The 15,573-nt window shown below is 39.1% G+C and overlaps 1 protein-coding gene across 1 annotated transcript in view; it reads right to left on the bottom strand.

Annotated features, from left to right (window-relative positions):
• The window catches only part of LOC104957031 (serine/threonine-protein phosphatase 2A catalytic subunit alpha isoform), an 11,099-nt gene extending 6,075 nt beyond the window's left edge, over positions 1 to 5,024 (bottom strand). Inside the window, exon 1 of the mRNA XM_010784630.1 lies at positions 4,723 to 5,024. Coding sequence (XP_010782932.1) covers positions 4,723 to 4,824 — 102 coding nt within the window. The 5' untranslated portion in view covers positions 4,825 to 5,024. The remainder of the gene's footprint in view (positions 1 to 4,722) is intronic.
• Positions 5,025 to 15,573: the final 10,549 nt, after the last annotated feature.

Here is a 15,573-nt window from a genome sequence, read left to right as displayed (position 1 = left end):
CAAGAAAAAAAAGACAGAGTAAGGCGTGTACAAAATGAAGGTAGGGTGAAACAGAGTGGGGTTATTGACATGGACAGAGTGCCTGTCATCCTGGCAGATTTGAGAGAGAGAGACAGACCCAGAGTGACTGCAGGACTGCACAAAGCTGACCTACATTACACTCCACATGCCCATAGTGTGGGGGGGGGGCAGGAGGCCTTACAATGACTGGGCTGTAGAGGACAGATTGATCAGGGCCTCTGACTGTTTATGCCTGCATTATGGTAGAACAGAAATATATTTTTGACCTCGCCCCTCCTGATTACTTTGGACAAATGAACCAATCTGCATTTTATTTGGACTTAAAGACAGTCTGTCTGCGATCCTTCTTACTTAACCTCATTAAGAAACTGATTCAATTGCAACATCATTTTATACAAATCTAATTTGGGTAGGGTGTTGAACCCTGACATGTTTTCATCATGGTCCATATTGATTTTGGGGTATTTTTGGATTAGTTCAGGATTAAAAAAGCAAAAGTAGTAGAACTGCCAAGTACACAACTAAGTTTCTTTGCCAGTGCATTATACACAGTACTTAATGGCCTATAGCTCTGTAACCCTCACACTGAACTGTATGAGTAATGTGTTAAGTGACGCTCTGTGTCCTAAATTTGCTCAGCCGATTTTAACTCAGTTAGCATGCACTTTGTGTGAAGAGCACTGACAACGAGTTATCTCTCTCATTGTATAATGTATTAAACAACTGATTTGATTTGCCTTTATAGCATATTTAAACTTGGATTCCGCGATAACCCGTGAGAGACCTGTGAGAGAGACCTGTGAGACAGCAGCTCACATTGGGGATGCCAGTCCAGCTGTAAATGAAACAGGATGACGGCAGCGCTGGCGTCAGCACTCCGGGAAAAGTACAGACCACACCTGAAGCAGAAATGCCACAGGGAGGGAACTCTGCCTTTATTACGGCCGTGCCAAGAAGTCAGACGTCACACATTCAACAAACTGCTTAGTCAAGTACTGACGAGGAGTGATGTCAGCCTTTTAAGAGCTGCTGCTTTATAATCCCATTAAAGTAAGTTAAACAGGGCCAAAGGTTTTACATGTGGTCATTAAGCTTGACGACTAGGCACAACTACAACCACAAGCAATGACCTCTCTCAAGATGGAAGACAATCATCTCCCTGACAGCAGCACTATCATCAGCGTGGAAATCAGCATCAGCAGCCTAACGATAGCAGAGTGTTTTTACTATGAAAGTTGATGTGTTTGCTGAGATACATTTAACAACCTTTAGTCACCGTCAGTGTTTTTGGTTGAGTGTGTTCACAGGGACAGCTGTATTTTTGATATCCATTTGTACAGCTTTGAGGATATCTTTAGAACACCATCATAGGATTTCTGTTGATGAATAGAGGATGCCAATTTAGTTTACTATATCAGACGTTGGTGTATGAAAACAAACCATCACGTGGAGCAGTCTCTCTCTCTCATGACTCATTGTGTAAAAACAGTGACCTCAGCTGCAGAGCTAACTGCATTAGACTGGTTTCAACATAGACAGCGGTCAGTACACTTTAGCTGCAGGAAGCGCATTGCAGCGTGACAAAAATCATTACATAATTCTGACATACTTATATGATGTCATATTGCATAAATATTCTTACGTTTATTAAGCACATTTCATATAAACGCTGTTATTTTGTTGGTTATCTCTTAGCACTAGGTATGGATCTTTTGTATACAAAGCCCTTTGCTTGGCTTAATAGAAAAGTGAACTGGATCTAGCTTAATGGTTAGCAAACACTGCTCCATAGGGGATGTCTGAATTGTTGTGCAACTCTCTGAAGGGTTATTTTTGAACCGACAAGGTCAGAGAAATGTCCCTGTTGTACGTTTAATTAAATTGACTCAGTTAATTGACAGGAACACAAAACCAATTTCCAGTGAACAGAGCATTGTCTCTCCACTGGCTTGATTTAAACATGGTAACTTGTTTAAACACAATTAAATTATTAAGCAGATGACATCGCTACAAACATCACATCTACAGCCCTAAGAGGGGGAATAGTAAAACATGTGCTTTGATTTTGATAAAAATGTTTAAGCTCTTAAGTATTCCTGCCGTTATATACACACACACACCAGAAATTCTGGTCTGTTCTGTTCTGGCTTTTCTGAGAAAGCTGGAAAGCAGGAATGAAAGACTAAAATCAGATTACACAGCACATAACATTCCTCCACACCCCCGTGCATCCCAAAACAGAGACGGCCGCTCTGAGTCACAAGGAACCGTATTATCCTGAGTCACACACACTCTAACAATGGGTTTCACAGTGATATTGATGACACTCAAAATCAATCATATCCTCTGCTATTTTTAAATCAGCGAGGAGGTTGAGCGGGAGCAATCTGCAGATTATATAACAGAAGTCATAGTGCGGTGGGGGGATAGGTTCAGGTCGACAGCAGTTTGGAGAAGTTGAGTTCATATGAGTTGTGACAATGAAACAGCCTCAGGGTGAGGAAACTGTGTACGTTTCCTTTTTCCTCTCCACTATTTTTATGGCATAGTTTCAGCATTTGGAAGGAAACAGTGAGGGGCAGCAGGAAAGAAAAAACACACTTATTTGTGCAGTTCCTGCTTTTATCTGTAATTTGCTGTCCTGTTGTTTGGTGTAAAGTCAAAAATAAATCGAATAAGAACTGACATTTTCAGTTTTCATCCACAATTTTGAACCACATTGCAGAAAACAGGGCATTTTAAAATACTGGAACTGACGTTATCAATATTAACAGGAAAACAATAAAATTGCTGGGATTAACAAGCCATTCGAAAATAGCATGCCATTACCTCCAGCGCACAGAACTCCAAACGTGGTAGTTTTCAAGTCCTTTTACGAGCTGAGAGGGACAGAGCTGCACTGAAGAATGATTTAGCGAATGGCACTCAAAAAGAAAAAAAAACATTTGTCCAAATGTATGCTCTTTATCAGGGATAAGCTAAACAGCAAACTTGAAGAAAACCAGGCCACCAGAAAGATAACAGCTAATTTAACCACCACAAACTATTAGTGTGACTCATTGAAAAAAGTATTTTTTTTAAAAATGGTTTAGGAAGATCAACAAATATTTTGTTTTCATTAAGTATATAAAAAAGAAAAACTCAACTAATACATTTCATTTAATTTCAAAGCACCAAAGGATAACTTCTGATAATAAACACTGGTGGGATGATAGCAAATTAATTGTTTAACTGTAAGTGTAAATAGTTTTCGTTTAGCCCTGATATACAGAGCTGGAAATCAGCAGGTGGTCGGAGCAGAAGGATTTTGAAGAGAAAGTGGTGTTAAGCTCCAGTGAACAAAAGTCTGCAAAGTGAATGGCCAGTTGTCAGGCAAGGCAGGAGCAGGAACATATGGATACTTAAATAACATTGTACATCTGTATGTGCATCATTACATTGCATTTAAATAAGATTAAATACCTGGCTCAGCATCAAGCAAATATCTGTTAAAAGAGTATCTGAAATTAGCTCAGTCCCCCCCCATCTTTTGTTTGCATAGACTAAGTTTCCCTGTACAATTCAGACAATGTTCACCAAATGTACTAAAACACGAGTAAACATACAAGAGGTGAGGGTTAATATTTAAAGTTCCCACCAAACCTATGATCAATTAAACCATATAATCTCATGTTAGTTTGAAAATTGCCCTAAAACAAGTCAGTCTCACTACTTATTGACTAGAGAAGTGAATAAGAAGCTAGATGAAGGGCAGGGGTCAGAGGATAAATGCAACTTTGTTGACTACCTGTACATTAAAATAGAGAAATTCCATGGTATACAAACATAAAGTAGGATAAACCAACTTTATTCCAGCAATTTCATAGTCAAATATCATACTTTTTACTCTGCTACATTCATATGACATTCCAATGCAGTAGCCTACTGTGTCAAGGCTGAAATGCTCTTACATAATATTTGTTAGTAATAAAAACAGGATAAATTAATAACCATAAAAGCATAGTAATGTGAAGATATCCATTTGCAAAACAAGTACTTATACTTGGAAGTACATCTAGCTGATAATACTTATTTACTTTGTATTATTCTGAAATTGGCCATTGTGCAGAATGAGTACTTTTGCTTTTTGTAAGTATATTATGAGGCTAATACTTTTGAACTTTTACTCAAGCAACATTTAAAATGCAGCACTTAGACTTGTTATGGATAGTATTTGTACTAATCTGAGTACTTCTTCCAACACTGCAATTCACCTACTCATTGCTTTCCTCCCATTTACTTGCTTATATGCAGACAAAATTAAGTAGTATGTCACACACTGTAATTTAAACGTGATGGTACTTTTTCTGCCCATGCTAAGCTAGCTAAAAGAGATGCTACAGGTCACACTGACAGTCTGAATTAGGGGGCTGTAAATGTGGTATGTGACTTGAATCCACAGTATGGCTGGATTAGGATAGCCACAGCCACCCGACAACATGTGCTTGTAATGTGTTATTTTCCAGACATTTCAGATAAGCTACGATTCAAACTCCCAAAAACAAAAGTACTTTTAGGAAGATAGAGAAATACATGCACCGCGGAGTGAAATGTACCCTATAGACGCCATTTTAGAATGTCTAGAAGGCGTCGTTAAGGAGACAGAAGACGTTAACGGTTTAAGTGACCTCACATACGAGGAATTTTATTTAAATTTCTCACCTTTTCACAAAGTGACTTCACTTGTCCCTCCGATAGCTGCTTGCACTCGTTGAGCTGCTCGATCCACAGATCAATTTCTTTCGTAAAAGCCTTTTCGTCCATTTCTGTCGGTATTTGGGGTTAGCTAATTTCAGTTAAGAGACGAATCCCCCAGATTTTATGGTGTTTTCCGGAGCTCACACAGGATGCCTGCTACTCTCTTGTTAAGACGAATGTACTTCGTCCGATAGCTATAATTTTACTGAATTGTAAGTAGAGGGAGGAGGGAGAGACGTCAGTTTGTGATCCACCCTGAAAATGTGTTTGTTTCGAGCTCTTCAAAATAATTCACAGCATTTCCGTGTTTGACCTTCAAAACAAAAGCATTGATACTGAGCACCGATGGAGGAAGTATTCAGACGCCCTACTCACAGATACAATCAATGTGATGTGTGATGTTAAGTAACTAAGTACATTTGCTCATGAACTGTACTTAAGTACAAATTTGAGCGACTTGTACTTTACTTGAGTATTTCAATTGTTTGCTACTTTGTAATTCTACCACACTGTGGTAAATGAGGTACTTTTACTCCACCTTCTTACCTTTAGTTACTTTGCAGATTTGCTAAGTACTACCTCTGCTACTAACCCAAAAAACTGGTCAACAATAATATGCAAATGCACCAGAGTGCTGAAAATCAAAGAGTTGCTCAAAAACAATAATTATCATCTTCAACTGTGGCAGCCATAACAGATTAAATAAAGTTTCCCGCCATTCCTGTATAACTGTACTTCCGCTTTCACTATGGTTGGTCATGGCGCTGGTCATGTTCAGCTTTGCAACACTGCGACACCCGGCCACAAATAGCAACCGGAGACCGGTGATGGTAACATGTTCATTGGCTATCATGGTTACTTTCTTTGCAGTTGTATTGGCTCTTGGTTTCATAGAAAAAGTTGCCAACACAACAGAGAGAACATATCATCGCCACCGGGAAGCTTGTTGTGAATCTTTGGTGTGGCAATGATGCCAACGATTTTACAGGGAGGCTGGGTAAACAAACCATAAAACAGAAAAAACCTTTCCCCTCTGATACAATTGTGTCTACAAGGTTCAGTTTATTTCTAAATATGAGTTATTCAATCCCCACTCCACACACTCTTATTATGTAGCCTATTCTTTTTTTTATTTTTAGTGTGTTATTCATTGATAACATTCAGTTACCCAATAATCATAACGCCCAGTCATATTTATTCCTTAGCCTGAAATTCATTCAGAAGAAGATTTGAATAGATTAGATAAATGTCTGAAATGTTGTCATTATATCCAATAAGTGATGCAGTTAATTCCACTGTGCCTAGACCTTTATTGTTGTCCAAAAACTATTACTATACTATTAGACATCATTGAGCCACACCCAGGTGACATGTTTCTTCTGTTATTCACACGAGCGTTGTAGTTTATTTTCTTAGAATAGTCCTTATTATTGCACTATTGAGTCCAGCTTGGGGAACTTTTGCTAAAAAAGTACAAATTCTAGATTTTAAAACTCTTTTTTTAAATGATACTACTTTTTGACAGATTTGTAAATATTGATATCAGAGGGAACTAATGGGCTTGAGTTTTAGAGCTAATCAAAATGGACATAATTAGACTTGTCAGGGACGCTGTGAGTAGAGGTTGACGGAAGCCCTTAAACCCTTGACATGTATTCAAAATAAGCTGTCACAGAAAGTAAGAAAACATCTCTATATAATCGTGTGTGTGTGTGTGTGTGTGTGTGTGTGTGTGTGTGTGTGTGTGTGTGTGTGTCCAGCTAAGCATATCTTTCTTAATCAATTTGGCCCACCATTGAAATAGCAATCCTCGGTCTCTGCCACAAAATACACCACACATCAAACAAAAGCAGCGATCAAAGACTGAATCTGTTCTGCCTTTCAGAGCCCATCACTGAAGCAAAGAGACATGTATCATGTTAATTAATGCTTATTGTGTCTTAAATTAAACTTGTAAGGACCCTTTGTAAATACGATGAAACACCATGCAGGCAAGATCAAAGAGGGAGACAAATGGAGGAGGCAATATGTCTACATTTAATAAGATGGAAGGTCGCTTTCTCTCAATGTTCTACTGCTGACCCTAAGATAGGAAGCTCTTAAAGTGTGCAGAACATTTATTTGAAAAGTCATCTTGTTATCATTAACAAACATCAATAATTAGCTCAACAAATAAGAATATCTTTAAAACAGTAAACTTGAGTTTCAACCACCATTTTCATGAATATTACAGTAATCATTTTTGTAATCGATTATGAAATTATCCCTCTGAAATAAAAATGAATGCATCAATATCTTTGGGTTAGCTCTATTTAAAAAAGATATCCAATACATTTTCTTTCTGCAGCCATCACACAGTCCCTCTGAGGTGCGTGTGTGTGCTGTCTTGACACCTCTCACAGTCCTTTATTGAAAAACAGATTGAAATATACCAGGCGTTGCTGCACTTTTTCCTTATTCCTGATTAAGCCTCTTCTGCAAAAATAAACCATGTAATCATCCATATTTTTAAGAGTGCTCTTCCCATAATTGAACATCTTTGTTTGCTGGTTCACAGTGAAAACAGGCAACCCTTTTTCTGCTTTGCACAGGCTAGAAACAACATTGAATTAGAAAACACTCACTTGATCATGATAATCAGTTTCAGCTTTGAACTGCAGTTCATTTGTTGATTGGTTTGTATTCATTATTCTTAAAACAATCTGGATCATGATTCAGATTTCTGAATAAGACTTCACAACTGTCTGACGTTTATCTTAAAAAGAGCTTGTTTTAGATCATGATAAGCATCATCTGGATTGTTGTTTACCACATTATCATTTCATATATCACTTCTGATTGTTGTTGCCCTTGTTCCCCAACCAGTGGAACGGGCCTACGTCAAACCTGGCACACCCCAGCAACTCATTCACCCTCCTCATGACCCGCCTGCATTTCATTTGATGATGCATAATGGATAACATTTAGATTGTTTCCAACATGAAATGATGTGCACATATCCCAGTGCAAAGTAATAGCAGAATAAAAGTTTTTTTTCTGTCTCTGCTTTTGAGTCCTTCTCCAGTTTATACAGATTTACGCCAGTGATATGCTTATGTATGTGTGTTCATGACTCACACTACGCAGCAAAGTGGCAAAATGTAAACAAAACTGAATCAGAGGAACATATATTTTCAACGGGTGGATTACACAGTTAGTCCCATTCAAGCAATGAGCTTTACCCAACCCTGTGCATGTCTCCAGTGTTGATGGAGTGTCCCAAACGTTTGTTTGTAGATATGTTCACATTACTGCATACAGAGGCAGGAGACAGGTAACACGATACAAAAGATAATCCAAATGAACACATCTCTCAGCGCCACTGAGGCGGGACGGAGCCATAGTGAGCCCCAACATGCCATTAATGATGTGCCAGGGTACATGATTCTTTCATCAACACCCTTTCAATTGCTGCAGTTTATCAGTGGGCCTATTCTTTGTTTCTGAGCCTATTTAGTAATGGAAGCAATTTGGGCTACTGCTGGTGTTCAAATCTAAAATGAAATCCTCTGTGTGTGCAAAGAAGGTTTGGATAAAAGCCCTTTTAATTCCAGGCAAGCAGATGCAGACAGCATGCTTGATTCTGAGGCCAAGCTATCGGAATAAAAACGGCTGAACTCGCTTGTAAACAACATCAGAGATGTGTGTTTGTCTGTGATGTGGCGGAGGAAAGGATCATGATTTATGGCTTGTTTTTGGATAGTTGGCTGATGATACTGTTTGTGCTGTCGGAGGAGAGGAGGAGAAGTCAAAATGAACACAGGGTGGGACAGAGAGATGATGTGCATTCCCCACCAAAAGATCTGACTTGTATTAACATTACATCAGTGCTGCATGGTCATGTGATGATTACCCTCAGATTCACCTTCAGCAACTCAAAATAAGGAAAGAAAAGCTGATTGCAAGAGGTAGACGACATTGTACATATACAACTATTCAGTTGTGGATACAAACAATTAACATAGTACATTTTGAGTAAATGTAAGTGATGTCAGACTAAATATAGAGATAGTGATATAAAACAAAAAAGTACCTCTCTATTTCTCTTTCTACCAATTAGCTTGCAGTATTGTGTCTCCAGGCCACCTGAAACCATGACAACAGCAGGTTACCTCTGTTTCCATGCGAGATCTTGAGCTCCATCTGGTGTTGGCAAATAGGAAAGTCAATCACTTTGAGGACAAAACTGAGGAAAAGACTGGAGCCTAAAGCCTTCTTATATAAAAAACTAAATTTGTATATGATTAATTCAGTTATACTTAAAGAGTCCACAAAACATGCAGTTTGATGTTTTTGATAGACCAAAGTATAGCATTAGCAATTATAAATGTGACGAAAAGCAGTTTGTTTATCCACTAGTGCTTTTTATTTATTTGAGTGTGTTTTGACTGAAAATGTGCACTTTGCACCTTCTGTTATAATGCTTTGAAAATGACACATACATTACAGATTGCAATTTTACTGACTTAGCATCAGTCGGCATGAGTGAAAAAATAATTGTAACTCAAAGCCCACCTACTACTTTCCCCAGTCAATAATAAAATGTCATGCACAGGAACTGTCTACTTTGGGTTAAATTAGTGGGAGTCATCAGATCCAAGGGCGTGGTCTGAGGGTTGCCCTGAAAGCACAAACTCAGCCCTGATGAAGAGAAAATGACCGGTCTCACAAGAAATACGTTTTTTTATATGTCTGCATCTCTCTGGCAGACACTTTTGTGTTTTATTCTCTCTGTAGCATGCAGTGATTTCAGCAAATCAGAAGCTGAAATACATGTTTTTCAGTTTTGCAAGCAAAGTGCTTCCAACAATTGAATTTGCATGATCTTCACTTAACTTAAAAGAAAAGCATCCCAAACCCTCATATGCTACATTAGATACAGAGACACTATATCAGAATGTGTTTTAAAGGATAACTTCACTCAAATCACAAAAACACATAATTACATGGTGGTATCTTGCCAGACAGATCCTCATCCCTTGGACTGCTGCCAACACACTGACCAAAGCAAAAGGGGTGAAGGCCTATGTCTTTGTGGAGATTTAACAAATAACTGCATTTGAAAACCCTAAATAGACCTTTTATTGTTTTTTTTTCGTCCGTCATTATTCTTACCTAAATACTTTGGTTTGCCTCTTCACCCTGGATGAAGCCAATTTCAGACATCAACAATGAGATCAAATGGTATCATCTCTTTATCTCCTCTTGTGGCTTTGAACTGGACGACAGAGATCAAGACATTCTGAAAGACACATGATAACAAGACTGTTGAGTCTGCATTCATAGTAGTCATATTCAATAATAATAAGTCAAGTGAAATAGTGTTACACTTGACTACCTACCTAAAACAATCTGCTGTGGAAGGATTTGCTGATAATCTAAGTTATTGCATTTCATTTCTCGGGGGACATTAATGTTTGTACCAAATTGCATGACAGCCTATCTCATGGCTGATACTACTTTTCAGACTGAACCAAAATCGTGGCCTCACTGATAACTTTTTTCCCCTTTAAACCAGAAATGTAGGAGACAGTTAATTATAAGAAATCTGATAAAATTACAGTTTGTGCACCAAAAAATCCTGTTTGAACATTGTCTCTCTCACACACCATCACATTAAAATGTTCTGCCTAATTTGGCACAGATCCTATGACAGCACCATTTTAATCACGTTGAACTACATCACCGTCACTGACAGCACCATTGACCTTCACAGATCCTAACATTTGACCGAGACGCTCCAAAGTACTGCAGGCTTGACCGACTGCCCAAACACTCCCAACACCAGTCAGCTGTGTAATTGAATTACCACCATCATCATGCAGATGTAACCTGACATTGCAGGTATAATGAGACAATTAGCTTGCAGCATCTTAAAGCCTCTCTCCTCATTAGAACGGATGGCTACACTACACATGATGGCACTATCACAGCCCCAACCGAACACTCAGAGTGGAGTCTGTCGGCCGCTGCCTTCAGCTGTCTGTGGAGACTAATAGTGTAAGAGTGATGAGTGAGGCAAAAAGGCCTGAGTGGAGTTAGGTGGTCCATGAGTGTTTTTTATTGGTTAAGTGGTCCTTGGTATGAAAAAGTTTGAGAAACACTGCGCTAGTGGATTGTCAAAGGGGGAGCCTCGTTGCGGGGAAATTATACAGATGGCTAGTCCGCCCCTGAAAATGTCTATACAAACGTTATTATTAATAATAATTTTTAAAAAATATATATAAAAAAAATTAATCAATTTCTTTTTATAATTTTTTTTTTTTTAATTTTCCATTTTAATTTTGTAATCATCTCGCGACCCCCACGAGGGGTCTCCACTTTGGGAACCCCTGTGTTAAAGTACTGATACTTGTAAAGTGTTCAGCTGCAGCGAGACATGATGAAACAATTTGACTCTGTTCTTAAAATGTAGGCATTTAACATCCATGCAAGTTTCATTGCACGTTTACAAACACACAGATGAGGCCCTGCAGTGGGACTCGTGTTTGCAATGAGCTATTATACAACGTTCATTACCTTGAGTTAAATCATTTCATAAGCTTCACACAGTTTTATATCTTCACTTAAAATAACCCTGAATAGTGACCATTTAGTCGTGTTTCATATAAAATATGTTGGTATATAATGAGAGGGAGAGACAAAGAGAAACACTTTCTTAGTATCTGCATCATGTACCATTTATCTGCCCTTTCTATTAAAAGCACCTGAGCTCAGCAGCGATACTCTCTTCCTGCCTATTTTTGGCTGGATCCAGGCCTTTGTCCAGCCTCTGACTGACAGACAGACATGGGGTCACATTTTATTACATGGAGCAGCCAGACAGAAAATTACAAAACAAACTGTTGCTGCTCCAAGAAGATTACCCTTTAAAACGTTCCCATCATTGTAATTGAACATTCTAGAGTTATAATTCAACAATCTAGAACAGTAATTTAACATTCAAGAATTGTAATTCAACATTCTAGAATTTTAAATGAACATTCTAAAATTGTGATTCCACATTCTAGAATTTAAAATTAGCATTTTATAATTGTAATTCAACATTCTATAACTTTAAATTAACATTCTAGAATTTGTATTCAACATTCTCGAACTGTAATTTAACATTCTAGAATTGTAATTCAACATTCTAGAATTTTAAATGAACATTCTGGAATTTGCATTCAAAATTATAGAACTGGAATTTTAAATTCTATAATTGTAATTCAACATTCTAGAATTGTAATTCAACATTCTAGAATTTCAATTCAACATTATATAACTGTAAATTAACATTCTAGAATTATTATTCCACATTCTAGAACTTAAAATTAGCATTCTAGAATTAGTGTGAATGCTCTTGTTCTTTTGTTTCTTTAATTAGTGTGAATGCTGTTCAACATTTCAAAGTCAATACACATTAGACTCTAGTCACTAGAGTCTAGTGTGTATTGACTTTGACCGTCTAGTCATTGTTGGTGATTTTAACATCCATGTTGACAACCCCCAGGACAGAGGGGCTAAAGAACTATTTTGTGTTCTTGATAACTATGGACTGACTCAGCATGTGACGGAGCCCACGCACAATAAGGGGCACACTGGACTTAATTATCTCAAAGGGTCTGAATATCTCTGAGGAGGTTGTGATGACTGATGTTGCACTCTCTGATCATTCCTGTGTTTTCTTTGAGAGCTCTATTTCTGTTCACACAAATGTTCAAAAAGAGGTAACCACAAAACGGTATTTATCTGAAAACACAAGGGAAATGTTTGTTCAGCATTTTTCTTCCACACTTGCCCTCGATAACATCTCAGTAATTGAGCTAGTAGATCATTTTAATAAAAATACAAAATGTTATAGATGCCATTGCTCCCACCAAGGTAAAGAAAGTGTCTGGCAAGAAATATCTCCATGGGGAATGGCCATGACCGTGAGAACAGAAAAAAGAGTGTTGAAAAGCTGAACGCAGGTGGCGAAAAAACAAATGTCCAGGTTCATTTTGAAATCTATAAAGAGAGACTTGGCTTTTATAATTTGGAATTGAAAAATGCACAACAGTCTTTCTTCTCTGACATCATTTGCAAAAACAAAAACAAGACAGCTGAGTTATTTGCTACCNTAAAGAGAGACTTGGCTTTTATAATTTGGAATTGAAAAATGCACAACAGTCTTTCTTCTCTGACATCATTGCCAAAAACAAAAACAACGCACGTGCCTTGTTTGCTACTGTCGACAGACTAACTAACCCCCCAGTGTCAGTAGCCTCTGATCCACCAGTGCCTGCAATGATTTTGCCTCCTTCTTCACTGACAACATTCTGAAAATCAGACAAGCAGTCAGTGCCTCTGTATCAGGAACAGCAAATGTGTTGTCCCTGTTTCCACTCAAAATCAATTCAAACACCATGACACAATTCCATCTGATTAATGATAAAAACCTAGAGGACATTTTACAACATCTGAAATCCTCCTCCTGCTGCCTTGATATTATACCAACAGGCTTTTCCAAAAATGTTTTTCGTTGCATGGCCTCAGATCTACTTTATATGGTAAACAAGTCTCTTCACTCAGGTGTATTTCCACAGACCCTGAAAACTGCAGTCATTAAACCGCTCTTAAAAATGAATAATCTAGACGCTTCAGTAATTAACAATTACAGGCGCATATCAAATCTCCAATTTATAGGTAAAATCATTGAAAAATTTGTTTTTCAACAGCTGAGTAATTTCTTGATATTTAAATAACTGTTTCAGACAGGCTTTCGACCAAACCACAGCACTGAGACTGCTCTTGTAAAGGTCTTCAATGAAATCCACTTAAACACAGACAGTGGCCGAACTTAAGTGTTAGTATTATTAGATCTTAGCGCTGCACTTGACACTGTTGACCACAACATATCATTAGACCGACTGGAAAACTGGGTGGGACTCTCTGCAACAGTTCTAAACGGGTTTGAATCCTACTTAAAGGACAGAAATAGCTTTGTTTCTATAGGTAACTTCACATCTGAGTTGACAAATATGACATGAAGATCAGCGTAAGTTCTCTCTCCTTTCAATGAGTGATCGGGGGCGTCCGCGTCACTTCCCAGCTAAACCAATCACAATCACTTTGCTCTACATTACATTACATGTCACTTGTTAGACGCTTTTATCCAAAGCAACTTAGATACTCAATACTTTGGCCAATCCCCACAGGAGCAATTTGGGGTGAAGTGTCTTGCCCAGGGACACAACGACATGTTGACTGCAGTGGGGTTTGAACCTGTGACTCCCTGATCCGAACACCGACACTCAACCCACTGCACCACACGCCTCCCTATTCTATCTCTATTCCCACAAGCCTACCATAGCGCTCTGCTAAACCTTTTAAATCTGCTCTCCCCCCTCTGACAGCTGTCATTTCAGGTGACTCAACGTAGATGGTAGTGCAAACCAAAAATCTTCTCCGTAAAAGCATCACTAACCCTTAAGATTTCCAATTCGGACTTTTCAGAGAACAAACTTTTCCAGGAGGATCGTGATCCGATCAGAGAAGGCCGACAGGTGCAGCGCTGGCAAGAGAAGCAGGTCTGTAATAATTTCAATGAGAATGTCTGCACTTACTCAGCCTGTTATTTTCTTCACATCTGCAGCCTCTGCAAAGACTCTCACCCGAGGTCCGTATGCCACAGGCGCAGCGGCCGTCCCAAGATCCCTGCCCTGCTTCAGAAACCACATGGCGGAAAAACCTTCTGAACATTCACCCCTCCACTCCAATTAACATAACACGTTTATCAGCCATTTTATCTACTCACCCGGATCCCGTGTTTGTAGATTATCTCCTCTCAGGGCTTTCCCAAGGCTTCAGGGTAGGGGTTCTCTCTTCCCCCACTGTGATTTTCGTTGCTAAAAACCTGCAGTCGGCCATCAAAATAACCTGCAATTGTTTCTCAGCTCATAGAGAAACAACTCAACAAAGGCAATATCATTGGCCCTTTTCACTCATCCCCATTCTCAGTGTTCCGCACTAGTCCAATCGGAGTAGCCACTCGCAAATACTCAGAGAAGAAAAGGTTCATTTACGATCTGTCCGCAACCCGCTCCGGCCCCTTTCTCAGCGTCAATAGCCTCATTCCATCATAACAAGTCTCCCTTCACTACGCCTCGGTCGACAATGCAATCAAGCTAATTAAGTTTGCATGCCAAGGAGCCTTGCTCTCCAAAGCAGACATCACCGATGCCTTCAAAATCATTCCCATTCATCCGTCCCAGTAGAACATGTTCGGCATCAGGTGGGAGTCAAAGCTTTACTTTGCTGTCCGCCTTACTTTCGGGTGCAGAAGTAGCCCATGCATCTTTAATTCCTTCTCCGAGGCACTCTGCTGGATCCTGCTAAACATTGTCAGAATCCCATCTGTTATTCACCTGCTGGATGATTTTCTCCTTATAGATCCCGACAACTCAGGCGCTTCACTGCTAAAAATGAAACACTGTTTCCGGGAGCTATAGTCCCCCTATCCAAGGAGAAAACTATAGGTCCCGACACACGCCTGGAGTGTTTGGGCATCACTCTCAACTCCATAGAGATGAAAGCGTCTCTCCCAAATGACAAACTACAGCGCATCACTAAGTCATACTGCGCACAATATATCATTACAAAACAGCAGCTGCTCTCCCTTCTCAGGCACCTTAACTTCGCCATGCGCGTCATCCCACAGGGGCGCTCATTCATCTCTCGTCTCCTGGACGCAGCATCGGCTGTTAAAAACCTCCACGATCATGTCCTTTTAGACAAAGGATGCCGCTCAGACCT

This window comes from Notothenia coriiceps, unplaced genomic scaffold (genome assembly GCF_000735185.1).
Source record: "Notothenia coriiceps isolate Sejong01 unplaced genomic scaffold, NC01 NC01_scaffold00026424, whole genome shotgun sequence".
In the NCBI taxonomy this organism is placed as follows: domain Eukaryota; kingdom Metazoa; phylum Chordata; class Actinopteri; order Perciformes; family Nototheniidae; genus Notothenia; species Notothenia coriiceps.
Note: the sequence above shows the minus strand (reverse complement) of the source record. Positions and strands in the feature narration are given on the sequence as shown.